Below are 25285 nucleotides of genomic sequence, written 5' to 3'. Positions count from 1 at the left end.
ATATAAACATTAAAATTTCTAATAATGATTGAAGGTGTTAGGAAGAACATTAAAATCGATCATATCAAAATAATTGAAAGAATCGAATGGAATTGAACCGAAAATTCAATTATTAATGAAGTGGTGTTTTGGTTTAGTTTAAAGTAAAAAAGAAATAAAAAAAAAAGAAAAGAAAATTGGGGTTCCTTTTCAATTGGAAGAGGTGTTGGGATATTATTTTAGTGTTTAGACTTTTCTTTAATACTATTCATTAAACCCCTGTGCAATTTTATACTATATTAATTAATTACATATATTTTGACTTAATTGATGTGATGTGACAATAGGAAACAGCTTACCTACCAAATCCAAAATATAGGGACAAAATGTGTGTTTTGATCATTCAAATATTTGACAACTTATGAAGAAGTAACTTTTTATTGGCTTCATATGCAGCACTATGAAACTTAACAAGAAAAGATTTCAAAAATTGCCTCCAAAAAAATATAACGAAACACAATATAGTAGAAAAAAAGAACTACTTGATTATTCATCATCAAAACTTTTGTAAAACCCAACTCTAATAAAGAAAAAGAGAAAAAAAAAAAAAAAAAAAAAAAAAAAGAACTTGCTCCACAACTACAAGGCTTTGTAAACTCAAATGCTTCTTCTATAAATGGAGAGAAAGATCAAGTTTTTGCTCTTTTTCCTTATCATGGTTTATCCTACTAAGATCGTTCTTTATGTTTCTCTCCCAATTCAACAAATTTTCTTCATCTTGATGATATCTATTGCTTGAACAAACCCCACCACAAAAAACCATGTTTTCATACAACAATTGTTGGTTATTAGGGAAACAATGAAGATTAGCTCCATGAGTAGCAATATAAACAGGATGTGGCAATAACCCAGCTGGATGATGTTGCTGCTGGCTAGCTGCAAAAACCAACGATGTCGGTGCCGAGAACGGCGATGGTGGCGACACTGAGTAATCGCAGATTCGCTTGGCTTTCCTCGCGGCAGTCCTCTCTTTCTTATGAGCATTTTGATGGCCTCCTAAAGCTTGGGAGCTTTGAAACTTTCTTGAACAGAACAAACAAGGGAAAACTCTTGATGGGGTTTCTTCCATTTCAAGTACTTTTTCAACAATATCGTTGTTGTTGGTTTCAATTTCAACTACTTTTGAAAGGCTTTCTTCATATTCCATAATGGAATAAATTTACAAAAAAAAAAAAAAAAAAAAAAAAAGTTGTGATTTTTTATTCTTGTGTTGAGAGGAGAGATGAGGAAAATAGAAGTTAAGAAGAATAAAGGGAGTTGGGAAGTTTTTGTTGAGTTATAAAAAGGGTGCAGCAAGAGAGAGCTAGAGAAGAAGAGATTTAAGTTATGGGAAGCTGACTTTTTTGTTAAAAAAAAAAAAAAAGAGTTCAGAAGGTAAATTCTAAAAAGAGTTGGAAAATGTGCAAAGAAGTGCTTTTCCTTTGTTGCAAAATAATATAATTAAATGAAGTGCTTTGGTGGCAAAGATGAATGCATGGGCTTGGGAACAGAAGAGATAAGAGAGAGAGACAGAGATTCCATTTCCCAATCCCTCCATTGCCTCTCTGTCTCTCTTTTGATTCCAAATTTAGCTCTTTTTATAAGAAAAAAAAAGATAGGATTTTGAAGATAAAGTTATGTAATATATATTTATATATAAATGCATCAGTTAGATTTGGCAAAAGAGAGAAAGAAGTCAGATTTGTTTGTTTTTAGTCAGTGGCTCAAAACACTCAACTTGAGTCTGCAAAAGAGTAAGTTGTTTTGTGTGTACGTTCGTGGTATTAAGCCAGCTTTTTTGGCTATGGTTGCCTCTTGTAATTTCCTCATACTAAAGCTTACAACTCTCAAATTCGATCCTTTGGAAAAAAAATTTACTTGTGTTGGTGCAAAGCTCCGATTCTCGATTATTATTTTAAAAAAAACAGTTGTAAACATGCAAATGGCTGATTTTGATGTGAAGTGTTTTTTCTATAAATGGTTATGGGAGTAAAAAAAAAGGGGGGGGCAGTGGGATGTAAGTAAATGGGTTGTGTTCCCCACCGCCAATCTGATACAACTTTGTCACTTTTCTCCCATTCCTTGCATGCTCATATTTTGCAGATATCAACCTCCCATATCATCCCTCCAATAGGGCATAACTCTTTTTTCTTTTCTTTTTTTTCCCTTTCTTTCTCCTATCTTCTTCTTACACGTGTTGCTCTCTTCCTCTTCTCTCTCTTCACTTCAATATTATAAAATTCAAGAACTAAACCAACATTTCAACACTCAACAATCAATCCTTCCTTCACTAAACACAACATTTGTCTTCTACTTTTGAAGTTCTAATTCATAATTTAGATGTTTTGTTTTCTTGTTTGTTGCTTTAGCCACATAATGGCCACGTACTGCATGAACCTTTCTTATAGGATATTGGTTGAGCTCTCCAAATATCAAATGAATTGTTAGACATTGAAATTCAATTATAGATACAGGAATTGGATGGTTAGATATTGAAATTCAATTATAGATACAAGAATTGAGGCATATTCAACACAAAATTAAAAGTTTAAAAACCAAGGAGCAAGAAGCTTATATTTCCACCTATGAAATTTTGGATTATAGCAACTCAAATCTATGGACAAATATGACATTAAATTAGATATTCCAACCATAAGAATTTGTGCATCATACTTTTATTAATCTTCACCAATCACCATTATAAATAAACTTCAACCAAAGCACGTGAATAAGATAGGGAGCATATTTTATATTAAATTTATTCACCAAACACTTCAACGAAACCAAGAATACCCTATTTATTTTAACATTATTTTACTCCAAGCATTCTTTTAGAAACGACTCTGAGAAAATGCCAAAATTGATATGACAACCAATATGACAAAATGTCTGAAGAAACTTTCGTTTCTTTCTCAACGTATACCTATATCTTGTTGAACTTAAATTCCAATAGTGAATGCCTCTATCAAATCCACAAATTTATCCTTTGCATTTGCCTAGATAAAAGTGTACCATATCAAGTTCATCACATCACATGTGAAAGAGGAGGCCCTCTCAAGCTATTGCAGCATAGAGTTTCGACACATAAACATTGTACTTAACGACCATAACACACCAACCAGTAAGGAATCATGAATCAGCTACATCACAAAGATGAAACATCAACTTGATTCTTCTAGTCTTCAGGTTTTCTCAACACAACGTAACTCGGACCTCCATTTGTCTTTTGAATCCTTGAAATTCTCCGTAGTATTTCAGCAAAAGCATTTTTGTCCTGCATTATGGGATAGTAAAAGGGATCAGATAATTAACATGGCCCATCAAGTTTCTGAATAATATCCTTTCATGTTTCAAACTACCTACAATTCACTTGTAAAGAGAATGATATAAGACCCAAAACTGCCATCGCTCAACCAAAAAAATGTGAAACTTGTTTCAATAACATGGTACCATATCGAAAGTAAGAACAATTAATGTAAAAACATGCCATGAAGACATGACAAAAATACCTCTGGAGTTCGCAATCTTGCTTTGAATTTTGCAACAAGATCCTGTGTAGTTACAGGTGTCCTTTGCCGCAAGACAGCCCTAATTTCTTCCTCAGTAACAGGTCCAGAATGCGATGATGGTTCAGTTTTGACTGATGCCGGTGCACCTTTTGAGGCCGTACTTTTAGAAGTAGGCACACCTTCATCTGTAGGCTTCAATTCCTGAATATCCCAAAAAATGTTAGTATACAACAAAGAATGGCTTAGCCGCATTATCCTTCTGATACAAATGGAAGTGCTTTTTTGGAGCTTAAACCATGAGATGGCATGACATACCGTCTCTGTTTTCATTTTCTTTGGAGGTGCACTGGATGGTTTCACATCCTCACCATTTTTCCTTTTCCCCTTTGCCGTTTTCGCAGTAGAAGGGGTTCCCTTAGCAGATCCAGAAGGTGTTGGTTTTGAGGGACTGTTGGCTGCAGCTTCTTCTTTAACTGTATCCTTCTGCTTCGAAGGTAAGACAGGAGTGCCACCAGTATCCTCGTCCACCTGAATGCATAAAAGGTACAAACCACTTAACAGGATAAAATTGAAGGCAGTATAACAAGAAGCAAAGTTAAATACTGCAGCAATCAGATCAGTTAGGATTCAGAGCAAATAAAGGCATCATGGACACTAACGGATCTTCTTTGTTTACAATAGAGCCCATCTTTTTTCTTTTCCTTTTTAGGCATGCTCTGATGGAACAACTGCTCGTCTCTATTGCTTTTGGTTGATAAAGTAACGAGGACATTAAATCCTAAATATTGACTACTATGATTTGAACTCATTTGCTTTAGCCTTTGATTATTTACATGACCCTCATTAACCACTAAGCACTAGGAAACCCCAAGGGAGTTGTTCGCTAGGACAGCCCTATCATTCTCCAAAGCTTCTGTCATATTTATATAGAAAAAAGGCATTTGCAAACAGCTAATATGTTCAGATAATGCTTCTTCAGAATGCATAAAAATACCACGACAAATTATCAAATGCACTTCATACAGAATCCAACCAAAAACTGCTAGTAGGTCACTATAATTTTATGTTTTTGGATCATGCTGTTAATATGTTCAGATAATGCTTCTTCAGAATGCATAAAAATACCACGACAAATTATCAAATGCACTTCATACAGAATCCAACCAAAAACTGCTAGTAGGTCACTATAATTTAATGTTTTTGGATCATGCTGTTATTCAAGAGAAATGACAATAGTCTCTTACATCGTCGTCATCCTCGTCATCCTCTCCATCTGAATCATTAAGACCCCCAGTACGCCTAAGCAATTTCTTCAACTCTTTCCCAGATTTGCTCAGCCCCCCTTCCCCTTCATTTTCTTCATCCTCATCTTCTTCATCCTGCAAAGAGTCCATAATTTACTGAACTACAAGCTAGTCATATAAACGAGCCATTTATATCCAAGATGTGATGTCTTTGACTTGAAACGTTAAACTACATAAAAATAAAATAAAATATTTAAAAAAAAGGGGGGGGGGGGGGGGGGGGGGGGGGGGGGCTTCAGACAATTCAAGATGTCAACCAGAACTTGAGGGGATGTTAAAGTTCAATGGAAAATTATATACTGTTTTCATTTATCACACCTGTACATGAGCATGTGACTACTTTCAGAAAAAATTATGGTCATTCATAATCTCCTCTCCACCTTCCCAATTTTCCATCACCCATCCTGCATTAGCTTGTCTTTTCATTCCATTTTTTTAATCTCTCTTTTATTTTTTACAAAAACATTCTAATATTTCATTTCTTACCACCCTTTCCAACACCTTTGGAGAAAAACTTATACAGTTACTTCAACTGTTAAATAGAAACAATTGTTTCAATGGATGAAGTGATACGTAAAGTGAGTTTTTTGTTTCTTTTTTCATAAAGAATGGGCAACCTGTTTGATTTCTGGAGGTGCAGGAACTTCAGGGGCTAAATCCTCCCTTTCTTCACGATCTGGAGCAGTAGTTTCATCATCATCAGTAAAAATCTCTTCGTGCTCCCAATCATCCCCTAGAAAGTTGGACAGACAAGTTAACATAGAGGAACAATGCCTCAATGCCCTTTATATGAATTAACTGCCAAGTTTCATATGCATGGATACAAGAAAGTGTTTCCTTGCCAAACGCTATTAAAAGAACATGGTGATAATGTGAATCTTACAGGAGAACAAAAGCATTTGCTAATCTAATGCTGTCCCCAAATCTAAACCACTCATTTGATGCATTTGGTTCCTGTATGGTGGTGACGGCAACAATCAACAGATGGCAAGAGACAGTATATCGAGATGACAATGGCATGCTTGACCTAAACAAAATTTTCTTTTATTTAAATGGAAAAGATAACCTTTCTCAATATCATCATCATCCAAATCATGGTCACCACCCCTAGGACCTTCCTCATCATCGTCATCACCACCGCCCTTTTTACTGAGTCCCAATCTGTTCTTCCTTGCTGCCTCTTCTTCTTCATCTTCTTCTCCCCTATCCGAGACGTTGCCTTCATTCTCATCACCCGTAGTTTTTCTCCGTCCCCTACCACTAGTACCAACAGTTTCTTTGTCATCAAACTTCTCAACTTCGCCAAATGCAGCAGGACCATTACTTGCAGCTTTCATCATCCATCTTTCATATCCATCTGCCGTCTTCTTTCGATTCTTCATTTTTTCTTCTGCCTCCTCCAATGTAAGTTGCTTATACTGTGCCACTTTATTGAAGTTGTACCTGAAAATTGAGGTCAGTCTTTCTGCTACCACCATGAATTACGTAAAATTTTTCATCTGGACAATATAAAATCCTCCAAGAATAGGAAAGAATAATAAACATGTATGAAGAAGACTATGCCAAACAAATAAAGGGCTATAACTCAAAGATAAACCATACCAGGAACCTGCAGGAATGGCAGTAAATTCCTTTCCCTGCAATACAAGCAAGTAGTATGTGGCTGATTGTGAGCCCTCAAGATGACCTTGGAATTGAAATTGGCCTGTTTCATCTTCCAACAGCCAAGGTCTATTCTTGTACTTTTCCTATGTTAAGATAATCAAAATTGATCAGTGTCAAGCAGAACAAAAGTGAAAATAACCATTAAAAAGGAAAGAAACAAACAAACAAAAAAAGAAAGAAAAGGTAAGGAATATGCTAAAAAACAACTAACTTGAAGAGAGAAACAACAAAAGATAAATGCAACAAGATATTAACCAAATGCATCTCCAGGGTCAAAGCTGAGAGCCTAAGTTATGGTTAACACAAGTTAATAAATAAATAGTGAACACAAAACAAGTAGTTAGATAGCCCTAACATATACATAAGTCGTAAAACAAATAGAGAATTTCCAACTAATACAAAGAGGATAAGTTTATGCACTCTATTGTGGCAACAAGCGCAAGAACTAACACAAAAAGGTGTGATATTCCATGTCCATCAAGAACCAGACCATTTATCGGCATTAAAGAACAAGTGTTCCTCTATGAATAATGGACACTTGATGTGAGGCAGAGAACCAGCATCGGATCATATCAAATACTGATACTCCTACATATGTATCTGATACGCGATTTGGAACTTTTTTCTTAAAAAATCGAATACCCGTATCCCCTTCTAATACACGAAGGGGACACCACATACCTTTTCTAAAATAAAATAAGAGACTCATCTAATCTTTATCAACTCAAAATAATCAGCATATTGCCCCAACCAAAAGCTAAAAAAGAAATTTAAAGTAAAAGAACTTTTTTTTAAAAATGAAATCATGTTATCATCGAATCCTCATCTTCGCGACTAAGTCCCCACAAAGCCAAACAAAAGATATTCAACAATTTAATGATGTTCTTTATTTATCTTAGTAGTTCTCCTTTTCTGACTTTTTCTATCGTATTCGAATTGCTATTATTGTATTTCAATATCTCTAATGCTACTTTTCATATTGAATTTCAATGTTTGTATTGTATATTTGAATTTTGCACTATTGTCATTAACTTGACATTGTTTTTTAGTACCTTTGAGTTAAATTTATCAATATTTTGGAATCTTAGTAAAAGCATACCCTCAGCATATTAATTTCCTATTTTTTTTAGAAATTGCCGTATCGAAGTATTCATATTCATTTGTGCTTCATAGGTGTCCCTTTAAGTTTTGTTGAAAGATAGCATCAATTACTTTTTCCCTAGCTACTCTTAACAGTTATAACTTCTAAAATGAAAAATAGATATCAAGTCACCAATATCCAGGCTTCCAAAACAATAAACTATCCAAGACAAACCAAAGAAAGGAAGCAAATCGAAGTGAACTAAGTACCCGAAGGGCATCCGTAAGTTGGCGTCCTTGTAGACCTTCCTTGTAAAGAGACCATTTATTCTCAGCATTTCTCTTCTTCGAAAAGTTCGGCAGCCCACTCATGAACCTACCAATGAAGTAGTTCTTGTCGCTACTTGCACTTGCTCGAACATTGTATTCCTAAAATATAGTTCATCATGCACTCTCAGAAAGAGAAGGCAGACAGTACTCAATCCACGCTATTATGAAAATTCTTAAATCTGTCATAAATAAGAACCCCTAATCACATGAGTACAAATTTAAAACATTCAAATCATGACGCTCTTTAAGAACAACGCGGTAAAGGACGAACTCTTATTAAGCGAGTTACAGTAGCCCCACAATCATAGCATTTGCCCTTGTTCTCCGCCATAGTTTTGCCACAGGTCAAACACAATGTCATGTGCTTGCAATTGCTCCCATACAACTCCGTCGTGGATCCACATCCACTGCACGATGGCTTCAGGAGCAAATCGAACGACATCTCACACCCCTTAATTCAGCCACAAAAATCTACAATACCTAAAAACAAAAATACAAATCACCACAGAATCCCATATTTTCATATCTATAAATATTTGACAGCTTTTTTATTCTCACCAGACAACTGATTCTCCTACGTTTGGTTGCTAAGGCAGTCACTAAGCAACAACGACCCTCCACATATATTGTGCTAAACCCTAACAAGTGAGACCATCTAATTCGAAACTATTTGCAAGGCTTTTCGTTCGCAAGAGCCGTTAAAAGCGATGAACAAGTAGATGTTTGCTGTCTAATCACGTGTCGTCGTCACAGATCCGGCAGTGGGTGAAGTTGTCGAGAACGATAGAGGTCGAGCGATGGACCGCGGTGGAGCAGGGGTGAGAGTGAGAGAGAGAGAGAAAGAGAAACCGAAAAGGGAGAGAGAGATTTTACCTCTGCTGGTGGTGACGGCAGGCGTAAAGAGGGCGGAGCACGACAGAGGCGGCTAAGCGATAGGGCGGAGAAGGTGGTGGCGACGTGGAGGTGAGAAAAGCTGAGATCAAGGGGAGAGAGCGCGAAGGGCCGATCTCTAGGGCTGCCTTGCTTTATTTTCTCTTTCTTTTTCTTTTTATTTTTTCTCTTTTTTTCCTTTTTTTTTAGTATTTGTAACTTTTGGTAACCAAAGTTTGAATTTAACCGTCAATTTGATTTTTAACTTCGAGATGATGCTTGGAGTTATTTGGGGATTGAAATGAATTCTAATCAATCAAACGAGTGTTCTAATGAAAGAGGAATCGAAGACAAAGTGGAAGAAAATTTTGTATAGATCAATCCTAACGTACAACCCAAAATGTCAAATGATACATTTTTAAAGAATAATGACAATTGATCCTGATAGTGTCATCACCACACAAGATCATAGATTGCCCCTCACATTTGTCTTCATACCTTTTGGTGCAACCTAAAACGAAAACTCTTCAAATTTAACCACATTGCTTCGCTCATCTTAGAATTCTATATTCAAATAGTCTTCCAACATTACCTTCCACATGCATCTTACAAATCAAATCTAACTGGTAAGTGAATTTAACCTTTGCGTCATTTGTGCCCAACTATGTTTTGGATTTTTTTGCATGTTGTTCTAGGTTCAATAATTAGTTTACCTATGGTTTTTTCTTTGTTTTTTAGGTTTTGGCTTGTTCTATAGCATTGAGGTTGAAGACGACCAATAAGAGAGGTAAAGGACGTTGAGGGTTCAGTGATTGTGAGGGAGAGATGTTGAGAGTGAAATCAGTAAGAGCAAGACAAGTGAGACATATATGAGCAAGACAGGCAAGACAGATACTGAGAGAGCAAAATAAACTAGAGCAAGGCAATTACGACGAGCCTAACAAGGTAATTAGATAGAATGGGACTAGCAAGACACTCAGAAAGAGCGAGACTAGTGAGACGGTAAATGATTTTACTGCTTTTTTTTTTCCTAAATATTTGTTACTGATTGAATCTTTATTTATGCTGGGGTGATTTAAGATGTCAGCATGTTTCAAAATACCTGAGGTCAATCGATTTTCTGGTCAAGTAACAAGATTGGCCCAAATTGCAAATCCATGCAAACAAAACTGTGTTCAAAAGAATAGTTTTTTTGGCAATTCATAGACATGGGCATGGTATTCAACAGTCCAATAGTCCATCATATGTTGTTGAGAAAAGTGAAGAGCAAGAGAGTTGACCCAATGCGTGTCTATGTTGGTCGCCACATTTTTTAAGGATGATTTTTTTTGTTAATGATTGATTCGTGGCAATCTCCCATGCAAGTTTATCGAAATGAGGAGTTATCGATCATATGAACTTGCAACATCAAGTGCTTTAGCAATCTACAGTACCCTCATTCCACATCGATCTCCTGGAAGAAAAATACAAGGAATGAAGAGATAAGAGTCCTAGCAACGAAATAATTAAATAGAATCATTATTTAATTTAATTTGGGAACCTAAAAATACCAGTACATTGACAAAACAATAACATATACTTATTTTCTTATAGCTAAGCATACTTAAAAAATAAATAGAATTAGAGAGAAGAGACACTTATTCTCGTTGACGACTCTGGATCTGTCAATCACCAAATTAGGGCACTACCACTCGAAAACCTTCCTATTCTCTAAAAGTAAAATTTTGGTTTGTGAAAACCAAAATTGGAAAGGAAATTTCGAGAGAATATTTTTCCTTTAAGAGAATTCTAAGTGTACGCAAAGTTCCCAAAACACTTATTTTTTCTGATGTCCCAATTACTCCCTCTTCTTCGGTCTAAAGGAGAGGCAAGTTGAGAGAATATAGGAACGTAGGAAAACTACCCATATTTAAATAAATATCTCTCACATAATTTATAGTTTTAATTTAATTAACTTAATTAAATTAAATTTAATTAAATCAAATTAAACAGAACTATTAATTAAATACTCTAATCAATTAATTTCTAAATTAAATATCTTATATTTAATTTAATCCAAATTTGGATCATATTTAAATATACATTTCTTTCATGACCTATAGTTTTAATGTGTACTATATACCCACTAAACTTTAACATATAGTTTTAATATGAATCGAATTCACGTTAAATTAATATTTGAACTTATTCAAATATTTTATTCTCTCATAAATTAATTTTAAATCATATCCAAAATTAAATTTATATAATAAAAATTTAATTAAAATATAAACTTTATATTATAATGTATCACTATACATTATATTAATTCCCAAAGTAAATTTGAACATTTCAAATTACAACCAATACAAATAAATCTCATTACCCTTTACGAGCTAGGAAGGAAACCTTATGAACCTACAGATCAGAAGCTACAATGATATGAGATTAATTGGCTAAACTTATTAACCACATTAATCATATTCGTTAACTGTGTGTACACCCACTAAAGACTCACAACTGAACTCTTCTCACTGTAGATATATTTCTTTATCTACGGATATAGACCAATAATAATAAGTTAGTCATTCACAAGTGTTTGAAACACCAGTTTGGTAAAATTATCGTTTTACCCTTGGATTACTTCTAGTCTTTAAATATCAGTGTTCCTCTAATGAACAACCTGTTTATGATCCAACCACTAAACAGAAACCCCTCTCGTGCCATAGAGAGGGTAGGACCCTTTGTTCAAGTCTTGGAAGACACCATTTAAGGGAACACTCGTCTACTTACACTAAAGTTGGGAAGGAGTGAATTCCATGTTGTGTGATTATGTTCCTAGCTCCCCACTTGGTCTTGTCCCTAAAATGATAAGCATATTGAGTCGGCAATCTGACCACTCTCACCCGTATAAATCAAAGAACAATCCCTCGTGAAAAGGAGTTCATAATACACTAAATATTAAGACTAAGTTACTTAGGTCGTCCTAATGAAATAGAAACCTAACTAGTTAACGGAGTTACATCTAGTAGTTACTATTTCGTTGTCCGGTCTTATGCAAACTAATTGCATAGGATACCCTCACTTGCATGTCACCTACACGAACGTGTTGGACCATTCTCTTTGTAACAAATAAAAAGTGAGTCATATCCATAGTGTTACCAAGATAAGGTACCCAGTCTTATCCCTATACTATACACTCTTTAAGCTGATCTCGAATGTTGATCCATGTATGTCTCTACATACTGTTCAAGACTCATCATACAGTTTAGGATGTTAGTTTATTGGATTTAGATAATTAAGACAAAACTAATATTATAATCAGTAACACTTATTGAAATTATAATAATAACACTTTATTAATAAAGGTCAATGAATTGTATTTACTATCTACGAGTTTTAGGACATAAAACTCAACAAACTCCTATTGGACCAAAATTCTAGTCTCTATGGGATCTACGTAATAAATTAATCCTCAAACATTAGAAATGGTAAAATGTACAAGTATATTACATAAAACGTAATATCTACAAATACAATAAACTAGGACATCCTCATACCCATTACACATCTCCCTCTTGCCCTAAACTACCTAACGTACATATCTCGCAGACCTAGACTTTCTAGATGACCCCTGAACACTTTAGTCGTAAGAGTGTTCATAAACGGATCAACAATGTTGTGCTTCGAAGCGATCTTGGTGATGATCACATCCCCTCATTGTACAATCTCTCATATCAAGTGATACTTCCTCTCTATGTGTTTCCCTCGATTGTGGCTGCAAGATTCTTTAAAATTGACTACTGCCCCACTGTTATCACAATATAAAATGATGGACATGTTCATGTTTGGAACAACTTCCAAATCATATAGAAATTTCCTGAGCCAAACTGCTTCTTTTGTTGCTTCGCAAGCAGCAACGTACTCAGCCTCCATAGTAGAGTCTGTAATACATCCTTGCTTGATGTTACGTCATACCATAGCTTCTCCGTTTAGGGTGAACACCGATGCCGACGTGGATTTTAATCCTTGTCGATTTGGAAATCAGAGTCAGTGTATCCTGTAAGGATCAAATCCTTAGCTCCATATACAAGCATGTAATCTCTCGTTCTTCTAAGATGCTTAAGAATAATTTTAACCGTCGTTTAGTGGTCTACCACTAGATTGGACTGATACCTACTGGCTATTCACATTACTACATAATAAATATCTGGTCTAGTACAAAGCATAACATACATTAAGCTGCCCAGACCTAAGGCATAAGAAATATGTCGTCTCATATTCTCAACTTCTTGAGGTGTCTTAGGACATTATTCCTTAGACAAGTGAAATTCGTGCCTAAAAGGTAATAAATCCTTCTTAGAATTCTGCATCGAATATTTAATCAACATTTTGTCGATATAGGTTACCTAAGACAATGATAGCATTTTGTTCTTACGATCTCTTATGATTTGGATCCCAAGGAAATATTGTGCCACTCTAAAATCTTTCATTTGGAATTGGACTACTAGCCAAGTTTTAACGTCAGTTAGGTATCCTATATCATTCCTAATGAGAAGGATATCGTTCACATAAAGTACTAAAAAAGCTACTTTACCTTTGTTGATTTTCTTGTTTGCATAAGGTTCATTAACATTTTAGTCAAAATCGTAAGATTTGATCGTAGTATCAAATCTAATGTCCCAGGATTTGGATGCTTGTTTCAACCCATAAATGGATCGATTCAACTTACAAACTTTTTGTTCTCGGCCTTGGGTTATAAATCCCTCAGGCTGAGACATAAAGGTACTTTCTTCAAGATTGTCATTAAAAAAAGTAAGTCTTGACATCCATTTGTCATATTTCATAATCATAAAATGTGGTTATGGAAAAAAGAATCCTTATAGACTTTAACATAGCAACAGGGGAAAAAGTTTCATCATAATCAAACCCTTCCCTTTGGATATACCCTTTTGCTACAAGTCTTTCTTTGAAGATTTGTACCTTCCCAGTTGAATCTCTCAGTCTCTTATAGATCCATTTGCACCTTATAGGTTTCACCCTTTTAGGTAGATCTACAAGCTCCCACACTGAATTGAAGTACATAAACTTCCTTTCAAGGCCCATGGATTTGACCCATTGGTCCTTGTCTACATCATTTATTGCCCGTTTATAGAACAATGGATCCTCAACGTCATCATCTAGTATGACAACCTGAGTTTCAGTTAAACCCAAGTAAGGTTAGGTTGTGATACAATCTTCTCACCACGTCGAGGCATTCTCAACAATTGAGAAGGACGAGACTTATCCGATGTGTTGGTTTCATCAACTCTTGATTAGGGACTAGCTTCATCAATAACTCTTCTTTATTCATCAATAACTTCATTTAATACTAATTTGCTTCGTAGTTTATGATCTTTCATGTGGTCTTCTTCCAAGGAAGTAGCATTTTTCGATACAAACACTTTGTTTTCTTGTGGAACGAAGAATAGACCACCTCTTGTTTCTTTAGGGTAACCAACAAATTGACATAACCTTGAACGAGGTTCCAACTTCTTGGGATTTATTACTAACAGGTGTGCTAGATAACTCAGATTCTAAAATGACTTAAACTAGGTTTACGTCCTCTTCATAACTTGAAAGGTGTTTTAGAAACACTCTTCGAGGAAATATTGTTAAAGATATGAACTGTAGTCTCTATTGCATCCCCTAAAACGACCTAGGCAATTGAGCATAGCTCATCATTGAACGAACCATGTCTAACAGTGTTCTATTTCTCTTTTCTGATACACCATTTTGTTGAGGTATACCAGGTGCTGACAGTTAGGATTGGATTCCATGTTCTATCATATAGTCCTATTAAGTATAAATAATGATACCTTGAATAATCATTTATAAAAGAGATGAAGTATTTAAAACCTCCTCTAGCTTTTACATTCATCGGACCACAGAGGTTAGAATGTATAAGTTTTAGGGACTCTTTGGCTCTTTAACCTTTTCCATTAAAAGGTATTTTAGTCATTCTTCCTTTAAGACAAGATTCACATGGAGGCAATGAATCATCTTCTAACTCATTTAGAAGTCCATTGTTTACCTAATCTTAAATGTCAAAGGTAAGTATTGTTATTTGAAGAAATTCTTTGCCTTTTATTTTGAGTGTTAGCAATTGTAAACATCTAATGATTTAAAACTGCTTTTGCTTCATTAGGTCTTAATACATACAAGTTGTTTCCAAGTTTAGCTGAAAAGATATGTACACCACTCTTAGAAATGAATGCTTCATTCATAAAAAAATTAATTGAGTACATATGTTCAATAAGACAAGAAATGGAAATTAAGTTCCTCTTAATTTTAGGAACTATATACAAGTTTTCCAAAAACATGAATCTATTTTTGAAAAACAACTTGGCCGCTCTCATTGCACGAGTTGAAATGACGTTACCCCTTCCAACTTTAAGTCTCATCTCACCTCATCAAGCTGTTGGAAGGAATTAGTTTCTTGTAAAGAAGAACAAACATGGTTAGCGGCTCATGAATCAAGTATCCAGACATTTTGATCATTTTCCACTAAACATGTTTCTAAGACAAGTAAATCATATATATCTTTTTTTTTCATTCTTTTTCTCAACAAGATATTTGAGGTAATTTCTCTTACAATGTCCATCCGAGGAAAAATTTCTCCTTCGCAATGTGCCTACTGTTGGGTTTTATGTCCTAAAACTCGTAGATAGTAAATATATAATCAATTGATTATATTATTAGTTTTGTCTTAATAACCTAAATCCAATAAACTAACATCCTAAGCTATTTGATGAGTCTTGAACAGTATGTAGAGACATACGGGGATCAATGTTCAAGATCAGCTTAAAGGGTTTATAGTATAGGGTTAAGGTTGGGTACCTTATCCTGTTAACACCATGGATACGACTCACTTTGTATTTGATACAAACACATTGATCCAATGCGTTCATGTATGTGACATGCGAGTGAAGGTATCCTATGCAATGAGTTTGCATAAGACTGGACCACGAAATAGTAATCACTAGATGTAACTTCGTAACAAGTTGAATTTCTATTTCATTAGGATGACCTAGGTAACTTAGTCTTAATCCTGAGTGTATTATGAACTCCTGTTTGCGAGGGATTGTCCTTTGATTTGTACGGGTGAGAGTGGTCAGATTGCCGACTCAATATGCTTATCATTTTAGGGACAAGACCGAGGGGGAAGTTGGAAACATAATCACACAAGATGGAATTCACTCCTTCCCACTTTTAGGATAAGTAGATACGTGTTCTCTTAAATAGTGTCTCTGAGACTTGAACAAAGGGCCCTACCCTCTCTATGGCACGAGAGAGGTTTTCTGTTTAGTGGTTGGACCATAAACAGGTTGTTCATTAGAGGAGCACTAGTATTTAAGGACTAGAAGTAACCTAGGGGTAAAACGGTAATTTGACCCAACTGGTGTTACGAACACTTGTGAAGGACTAACTTACTGGTATTGGTCTATATCCATGGACACAGAAATATATCTACAGTGAGAAGGGTTCAACTGTGAGTCTTTAGTGGAGTGTACACACAATTAACAAATATTGATTAATGTGGTTAATGAGTTTAGCTAATTAATCTCATATCGTTGTAGCTTCTGATCTGTAGGTCCATTAGGTCTCCTTCCTAGCTCATAAAGTGAAATGAGATTTATTTATATTGGTTGTAATTTAAAATGTTAAAATTTACTTTGGGAGTTAATATAATGTGTATTGATACATCATAATATAAAGTTTATATTTTAATTAGACTTTATTATATAAATTTAATTTTGGATATGATTCAAAATTAAATTACGAGAGAATAAAAAATTTGAATGAGTTCAAATATTAGTTTAATGTGAATTAGATTCATATTAAAACTATAGATTAAAATTTAATGTGTATGTGATACATATTAAAACTATAAGTTATGAGAGAAATTTATATTTGAATATGATTCAAATTTTGGATTAAATTAAATATAAGATATTTAATTTAGAAATTAATTAATTGGAGGATTAATTAATAGTTTAGTTTAATTTGGTTTAATTAAATTTGATTTAATTAAATTAATTAAATTAAAACTATAGGTTATGCGAGAGATATTCATTTAAATATGATTTAAATGAAATATTAATTAAATATGATTTAATTAATTAATTAATTAATTAATATAATTAATTATTTATTTTAATATATATTAATTTAATATTTATTTATTAAATTAATAAGGAACGTGGGTGGTTTTTCCACGTTCCCATTTATTCTCTCTAACTTCCCTCTTCTTCAGACAAGAGGGAATTCTTTGTGTAACAAAAAAAAAAAAAAAAACACAGAAGGCGTTCTGTGATTTTGAAAAAAAGGATCATCGCATTCTCTCTAGAAAACTTTCTCTCTGAAAAAATTCTCTCAATCCAATTTTGGTTCCCATAAACCATCTCAATTAGAGAATAGGAAGGTTTCCAAGTCGTGGTGCCCCAAGTTAGTGTTTGGTAGATTCAGAGTCGTCAACGAGAGTAAGTTCTTCTTCTCTATATTTTCTTCACCGCATGTTTAACCATAAAAATTAGTTTTGTAATTTTTGCGAATGTATTGATATTTGTTAAGGTTACAATTAAAATTGGATCTCTGTAATTCTTCCGCTAGAAAGGATTTTCATCTCTTCACCTACATCCACTCTCCAAGCTTCTTGGTTGCTTTACTGACAATAGTTTTCTTTCAAGTGAGAACAAAACCTACACTACCTTTTTTTATTTTACCTAGGCTAAAGAGAAACCGAGATCTTTTTCACTTGTTCAAGATCAAACCAATTTCTTTTTCACACAACGAAGGTGCACTCACAACTCAATACAAAATCCAAATGAAAAACTGAACAAAAAAATTCATCTCTAAATAAGTAAGATTCACAGGTTTTGCTTTAGAACACTTCAAAAGTTTTCTTTTAACAATTACACTTACAAAAATTGAGAAGAATGAGAGGAACTAAGTCTCTTTTAGCACTTGGATGATGGATCAAATAGAGAGTAAGTTGCTGAAAATTTTCTCTTAATTTTTAAGAAAATGTGGCTTAAAAGATGAATGAAGGATTGATAATAAAAAAAAGAAGGGTTTAACTTCAACCATTGGGTCTAGGGATAAAAAATGGATGGTTGATATTAAACGAGGATAGAAAATAAAGAAAAATTGAAAATGGAGTGTGGAAAGGATTCATGATTATCACTTTTAGTTTGAAATCCACATGTTGCAATTTTATAAGGTCCTAATATTTTCTCTTTCTTTTCTTTTCTTTTCTCCTTTTCTTTTTATCTCTCTTCCACAACCCGTCACGTCATCTTATTGTTGATTCATGTTTGTCACGTCATTGTCATGTCATCTACCACATTGAAATTTGTTTTATCATGTCATCATTCATTGAAAAGGAAGATGCACCTTGTTTGTATAGGTAGTAACTTTTTAATTGAAGTCTTTATTAACCTTACTTTCATACTCTTATTTCATGTCCTCAGGATCCCTCTCATTTAAATGTGATACTGATTCATTCATGTTTCCCTCATAAACTTGAGGCGTTACATATGATAACTTGTAGAAATACAAGTTATTATAGTCTTTTAGGTAAAATAATGAAGTCTTATCGCATGAAAATAAAAGAAATTGGAGGAAAAAGTAGACAATTTGATTAATCTGCGAAATGTATGATACAAAAGAACCTTATCCTTGTTTTACTATGCTTTAGTCTCTGATCGCAGGATTTTAGGTAAAAAAAAGTAAAGCTCGACAATATCACGTCTACGCAAGAAAACACGTTCAAGCCAGGTGTTTAAGGCACCAGTAAACAAAATTGGTTGGCAAGAAATTTAGAGAAAGGAGAAAAGGACGTCTCCGCAGCACTGTTGTAGCTTTTCAAAGGCCTTAATGGCGTGTGGCGTCTTGTCAACATTAACTCTCGCCTTTAAATAGAGCCTCTCACTTCAGAACAGGGTGTGCACATTTTGGCTGGAGAGCAAGTTCTTACATCGTTCGTCTTCTCCCTTCCCTTGAGTTTTAGACGAGAGCTTAGAACAAGAGAGAGAATCATCCCCTCCATCTTCCCCCTCATCAATAAGCAAAAATCAAAGCCAAAGAGTATGAGAAATTAGACTCTGCGGCGTAACAACTTCTCTTGTATTCCAATTTGTATTTTTATTATGGTCTTTTGTAAGATGAACTCCATGACCGAGAGGCTTAAAGTTGTTTTTATTAAAGCAATGCATTTCTTCTTTCGTTCTTCCATATATCTTATTCTTTCCGTGTTCAATCTATTTGGTTATCTAGCTAGTAATGAAATGTGTTTTAATACTTAGAGAATCAGAATAGATGTACTATGAGTTTTGCTGAGTTAAATGCGGATGTCTTAACATTGTACATTCGAGAGAAGAACAATGATATATATCGCGACGTGATTGCGACGCGGAGCGGCCGAGTCCCCATTAATTTAATCTTTAATATTTAAAAGGTTTGGAGTCGCCACCAATCATATTAAGGTGTGATTGGTCACCAAAAAAAAAATATTGGTATACGTACATTCAGATTTAAGATTCGGGAGTCAGTTATGTGTATGGAAGGTGTTAGCACCCTACAACACCCATAAAAATTATCACCAAAATTTATCTTTTAAACTAAATTAAGGAGGTTCACAAAACAAAGTTTTTTATTTGGTATTTTTTAAATGTCTCATGGTTATCAATTCATACCTAAGAAAAATTAATATGTTTTTATTTAAATTTTTTTTATTTAAATTTTTTTATTTACCTCAAGAATATTAAAATATCAAACTTTGATATTTCGATCTCCGTCATAGGACTTTAATGAAAAATTCATGTATCTAAAGAATTAATGAATTCCAAAGAAAACACTACTCAGTCCCATTTTAAAATATTAAATTGTTGATATATTTTGTTTAAAAATAGTTTACTAATTAACTTTTAAAAATTGAGAAATTTCAGGTATTTATGGAACTTTAACCATAAAATCCATAAATGAACATTACTCTCAAACTAATAATAATAATAATAATAATAATAATAATAATAATAACAACAACAACAACAACAATAACAACAATAACAACAATAACCACAATAACCACAATAACGACAATAACGACAATAACGACAATAACAACAATAACAACAATAACAACAATAACAACAATAACAACAATAACAACAATAATAGGAAATAGAAGAATTACATGTAGGAAAATAATACAGTATAAAGCAGTTGGCAAATGTGGCAAATAATACAACCAACAATATAGGTTGTCAAATAATACAAGTTGGAGATAATATCCACATGTTGGAAAATAAAATATTGGAAATAATATACTATATTAAAAATATATACATAAATAATGTTTGGAAAGTAAATAATATGCCGGTGGTGAAATAAGTATTTTGCCATTAAACAAATCTAATCAATCAATATCAACATATTTAATAAACAGTAAAACAACCAAATTAAACCTTAAATTTTACAAATTTAAATCAAATGGCTTAAACCTAAAAAAGCTAACGAAATTCAAACACAAAGTAGAGGCATAATTTAATGAAAAATAGATTCAATTGGTCTAAACCTAACAAAATTAGAACGCTATAAACCTAAAGAAATTAAAACACACTAACAAAATTAAAATAAACTAACAAAATTTAAAAAAATAAAACATAGACAAAAATTTGATGAAGGAATAGATTCAATTGGTCTAACCTAACAAAATTAAAGGCTTGGTAAAACCAATTCAATAAATTAAAAACAAAACAAATTTGAAGAAGGAAAAACAATCTATGTTATAATAAAGGAAAAAGAAGAAAAAAAAAGCTTATCTTTTGTCAGAATAGTTTTTCGCTTTTCTTTTAACCCTTTTAACTAATCTCCCATTTTTTTAAAAAATCTACTTTTCTTCCAAAAAAAATCTACTTTTCTCCTGCTTTTCCTTTTTTTTTTTAAAGAAAATCTCCTCTTTTGTTTTTATAAGGCCCTGAGATAGTAGTTTTTTAAGACTGCTAAGAAGAAGGCAGGATCGTGTTTGCGGGAGTGGGAAAGTGGGAAGAATCGTGAAGAGGAGGGAAAAAATCGTGGGACTTGTGGAGGAAGTGGTTGAGAGAAAACAGGGAGGAGATATGAAATTTAATTATTGTTTTCTTTTTCCTTTTTTTTTAAAAAAAAATAAATAAATTTAAATTCAAATCAACTTAACTTAACAAAAATAAATAAATAAAATAAAATAAATATAAAAAATAAATGGCCAAAATATGGTATCTACAATATAGATTGTAATTGCCTGACAAGTAAGAACCAACATTTAGCTAAGCGAGTGGCGAGAAGATTATACTGATTATCGCCAAAGTCATCCTTTGCATACATCACCGAGAGGATGATATGTGTGGCGATAGCACCTAACGGTTGCCTGCCTTAATTAAGGATAAGTTACTAATAGAACATTCAAGATGATCATATATAAATCATAACTTAACTTTGTGTATTTGCATCTCAAAAGACGAGCAAGTATGGCAAAAGCGTTAAGAGGTTGCTCGCCCTAATTCTGAATTAATATATGCTTTGTATCGCCTTGAAGTATTAAAGCACAAATTATTGCGTTTAGACAATTAAACTTTTTCCTCCTCGCCATGTCTATATTGAATTCATAACCCATTTTTCCATTTCGTCATGCTCATATTGCACCACCAAGCACAATAGTGTAAATAGCTACGATAATTAGTATATTGTTCATAATTATACTGTATAGCTTATACCACATGATTTAGTTGTTCGATATGATAAATTAGGAGCTTGACCTTGGACTTACCAGGAAACCTCTCTTCGCTTATACTTGGATGATGGAGAGGAAAACTTACACGATAACGTATATCTTTAGCAATTTAATAACGCATGAATAAGAGTGCACCTTTTATCGCATAACCCTATTTAGTTGCCTATTAGTCGCTCAATGAAAGCCCTCATGATAAATCCACAAGTTTTTGTACATGTCCACCACCTTCCACTTGGTTCGTCCCCGAACCACACCTTATTAGAAGAGGTTCCTCTTTGATACAATCTATAACGCCCCAAACCCAAGATTCGGACTAAGATTTGAAATTTGGATCTCCAACATTCCTCTGCATTCCCTACGACCTGACAACATTATCCTTACTGTCTTAAAGGCTTATTAGAGTGAAAGTTCTCTCCACAAACCAACACGAGTCCTTTCAGCATGCTTTATCCTCACATGCATCCTAGAAAAGTTTCCAGGAGATCACCCAACATAGAATTGCTCAAAGATAAACACACTTAACTTTGGAGTTCTTATAATCAAGTCACCGAAAAGGAAGGTGCACCTTGTTTGATAGGTAGTAACTTTTTAATTCAAGTCTTTTTTAGCCTTACTTTCATGTCCTCAGGATCCCTCTTATTCAGATGTGATATCGATTTATTCTTGTTTCCATCCTAAACTCGGGGTGTTACATCGAACTTGGATTTACTAGGAAACCTATTTTCGTTTACACTTGTGTGATAGAAAGGAAAACTTGTACTACGTGCATATTATTATGAAATCAGGAACACATAGGTAGGTTATGCATCTTTTATCACATCACACTATCCTAACCGCTTATTAAGTCACTCATTTATAGCCTAGCATGACATATCCTCTAAGCATTGTTAATAATGAAAATGAAAACATGAAATAAATAGAAGGTACAAAATGATGACATCAAATTGTGCAAAAGGTGTAAACTCAGTGTTTAAAGATTTTAAAGAACTACCTGTGACTACCATGCTTAGTTGAATTAGAGGTGTATAGCAAAAGTGGTTATACGAACGAAGTAAATTTACTTTTACAAAGAAGACTCCTTTGACTTCTTGGGCTGAGAAAATGTTGCGTTTAGAATACGAAAAGTCAAGAAGTTTATTGGTAAGAATATTTTTTCTATGTTTGTATCTTCGTGATAGACAAAGATAGCAATCTATCTATGCTCGTCTTAGATAGATTGCTATCTCTGTCTATCTGACAGAGATTGAACTTTATTTATGTCTGTCTCAGATAGATATAGATAGACGGTTATCTATGTCTATCTATGTCAATTTGTGCATATTTTCTCTCTCTCTTTTTTTTTTTAATTTCTATTTATTTGTTTTATCTATTAGGTTGATCCAACTAGTATCACTAAATACAAAGTAATGGATGAAAATCAACAGTTCATTATGAGTTAATCTTGGTATCTTGTAACTGTCGAGTATAGGATGATGAGAAAATTCCATGTGCACATGCGCTTGTTCTAATTGTAACTGTAAAAGGCACAATAGTAGAACTTGTAAGCAAATTTTGAACAATTAATGAAAATATGTGATTTTTTTTTCTTTCATTGTAATACATATATGTACAAATGTATGACATTAGAGTTGATGAATGACTACAAGATCATATAGATTTAGTAATAGGATCCTTTAGATTTAGTTAAGAGATCGTTTACATGTAATAACAAGATCATGTAGACTTGACTATATGATCGTGTAAAGTGCACCACAAGATCGTTTAGGATAGATAACTCGATTGTTTGGATCTAAGCCCATGATTGATTAGTTTTAGTTAAAAAATCATTTCGACTTAACTATGTGGTAGTGTATGATACATTATAAGATGCTTTAGCTTTGATAACACGATCGTTTAGACTTGGTGACACGATTGTTTAGATTTATTTTGTAGGATACACGATCGTTTAGATATATAAGCGATCATTTTGACTTATATATATATATATATATATATATATATATATATATATATATATATATATTTACATGATTGTTTTTTAAAAGTATTTAAACAAATAAAAACACCAAGTCAAAAGCTAAGTAAAGTTAAAAAATAAAAGTTGTACGAGCATATTATAAACGAAACAAACACTTAATTTACCAAAAGAATTTATTTGTTTAAAATTCTGCCACATACTGTTATCTAAACATTTTCATGTTTTTTACATTTAGACTACTAGTATTTGCATTTGTTACAAAGCATTCAATAAACTTAGCATAAAATATCCTACAATCCAACATCTTCCCATGTTGCAATGTCTCTTTGGATCTAATTATCGATTATAGGTCAAATTTGAATTTTGGTATTACCAAGTGCAGTCCAATGGCTATATATCGACAATGATGGGATGCACCGTGCAACAGATTTGGGAGCTTGGTGAACAATATTTTGCTCGATATAGTTGGGCATAGAGTCGAACACAAGGATATGCATGTCTTCATATGAGCTGCAATAGCCATCTAGTGTTCTCTAAGGTTGAGCAACCTAATCATATGGTTGAGACCTGCCCACCCTCTTTTATCTTGGATGTTACCACGACCTGCCCACCTTCTGTGTCCACGTATATATACCAATAACAATATGTTAGTCATTCACAAATGTTCATAACACCAGCTCTGTCAAATTACCGTTTTACCTCTAGGTTACTTCTAGTCCTTAAATACTAGTGCTCCTCCGATGAACAACTTGTTTATGGTTCAACCAATAAACAGAAACCCCCTTTCGTGCAATAGAGAGGGTAGGACCCTTTGTTCAAGTCTCGGAGACACCATTTAAGAAAATACTCATTTACTTACTATAAAGTCGGGAATGAGTGAATTCCATCTTGTGTGATTACGTTCCTAACTGCTCACTCAGTCTTGTCCCCAAAATGATAAAGTATATTGAGTAAAAAATCTAGTCATTCTCACCCGTACAAATCAAAGGACAATCCATTGTGAACAAGAGTTCATAATACACTTAGGATTAAGATTAAGTTACTTACGTCATCTTAATGAAATAGAAACCTAACTAGTTAATTGAGGTACATCTAGTGGTTACTATATCGTGGTCCGATCTTATGCAAACTCATTGTATAGGATACCCTTACTCGCATGTCACCTACACGAACTCGTTGGATCATTGTGTTAGTATCAAATACAAAGTGAGTTGTATCCATAGTGTTAATAGGATAAGCTACCCAACCTTATCCTTGTACTATAGACCCTTTAAGTTGTATCTCGAACAATGATCCTTTGTATGTCTCTACATACTGTTCAAGACTCATCAAACAACTTAGGATGTTAGTTTATTAGATTTAGGTTATTAAGAAAAAACTAATAGACTAATCAATAATCGCTTTATGGAAATTATAATAATAACACTTTATTAATAATGGTCAACATATTACATTTACTATCTACGAGTTTTAAGACATAAAACCCAAAAGTGACATCATATAAAACTACAAGTAAAATGATGTTAGATGGTTAGTGAAAAAGTAGCAACAATATTAATAACCAATGATAGACTTCTATCCATGTCTATCCTATGGATAAAAATCTATCATTGTCGTGGATAGAAATCTATCATTGTCTATCTAAATAGACAAAGATAGAAAATGCTATAACTTTACTTAAATCCTTAGATTAAAAAATGTTTTCTTTTAGAGTCCTCCAATCACTTGACGCCAAACACTC

At 33.5% G+C, this 25285-nt stretch overlaps 2 protein-coding genes across 7 annotated transcripts; both read right to left on the bottom strand.

Annotated features, from left to right (window-relative positions):
* Positions 1-649: 649 nt before the first annotated feature.
* Positions 650-1186, bottom strand: LOC103490048 (protein LATE FLOWERING-like). The gene has a single exon (XM_008449418.2). It carries the CDS (start codon positions 1184-1186, stop codon positions 650-652), a length of 537 nt encoding a protein of 178 aa, XP_008447640.1.
* A 1710-nt stretch (positions 1187-2896) lies between these two features.
* On the bottom strand, positions 2897-9187 carry LOC103489800 (transcription initiation factor IIF subunit alpha). 6 transcript variants are annotated; one of them, XM_051083105.1, is made up of 11 exons: positions 8780-8968; positions 8465-8636; positions 8178-8377; positions 7847-8005; positions 6434-6579; positions 5898-6274; positions 5449-5564; positions 4772-4906; positions 3843-4055; positions 3528-3728; positions 2897-3292 (listed from the first exon to the last, which is right to left on the bottom strand). In XM_051083105.1, exons 3-11 carry the CDS (start codon positions 8346-8348, stop codon positions 3194-3196), a joined length of 1617 nt encoding a protein of 538 aa, XP_050939062.1. In that variant the 5' UTR covers positions 8349-8377; positions 8465-8636; positions 8780-8968; the 3' UTR covers positions 2897-3193. The 6 variants fall into 6 exon arrangements, with proteins under 6 accessions (XP_050939062.1, XP_050939060.1, XP_016900419.2 ...); XM_051083103.1 differs by having other exon boundaries at positions 8178-8386; positions 8780-8967; XM_017044930.2 differs by having other exon boundaries at positions 8178-8386; positions 8465-9187.
* Between the last annotated feature and the right edge of the window lie 16098 nt (positions 9188-25285).

Source organism: Cucumis melo, chromosome 4 (assembly GCF_025177605.1).
Source record: "Cucumis melo cultivar AY chromosome 4, USDA_Cmelo_AY_1.0, whole genome shotgun sequence".
Classification (NCBI taxonomy): domain Eukaryota; kingdom Viridiplantae; phylum Streptophyta; class Magnoliopsida; order Cucurbitales; family Cucurbitaceae; genus Cucumis; species Cucumis melo.
This window is presented reverse-complemented; position numbering and strand designations above follow the sequence as displayed.

Bases quoted from the DNA above. Each gene is read 5' to 3' on its own strand.
- LOC103489800 (XM_017044930.2), bottom strand. From the start codon at position 8,348: ATGTCGTTCGATTTGCTCCTGAAGCCATCGTGCAGTGGATGTGGATCC. The intron at 6,580-7,846 runs GTACTTAGTTCA...ATCTTAACATAG, and splicing joins AACTTACGGATGCCCTTCGG to GAAAAGTACAAGAATAGACC. The intron at 6,275-6,433 runs GTATGGTTTATC...CTCAATTTTCAG, and splicing joins GCCATTCCTGCAGGTTCCTG to GTACAACTTCAATAAAGTGG.
- LOC103490048 (XM_008449418.2), bottom strand. From the start codon at position 1,186: ATGGAATATGAAGAAAGCCTTTCAAAAGTAGTTGAAATTGAAACCAAC.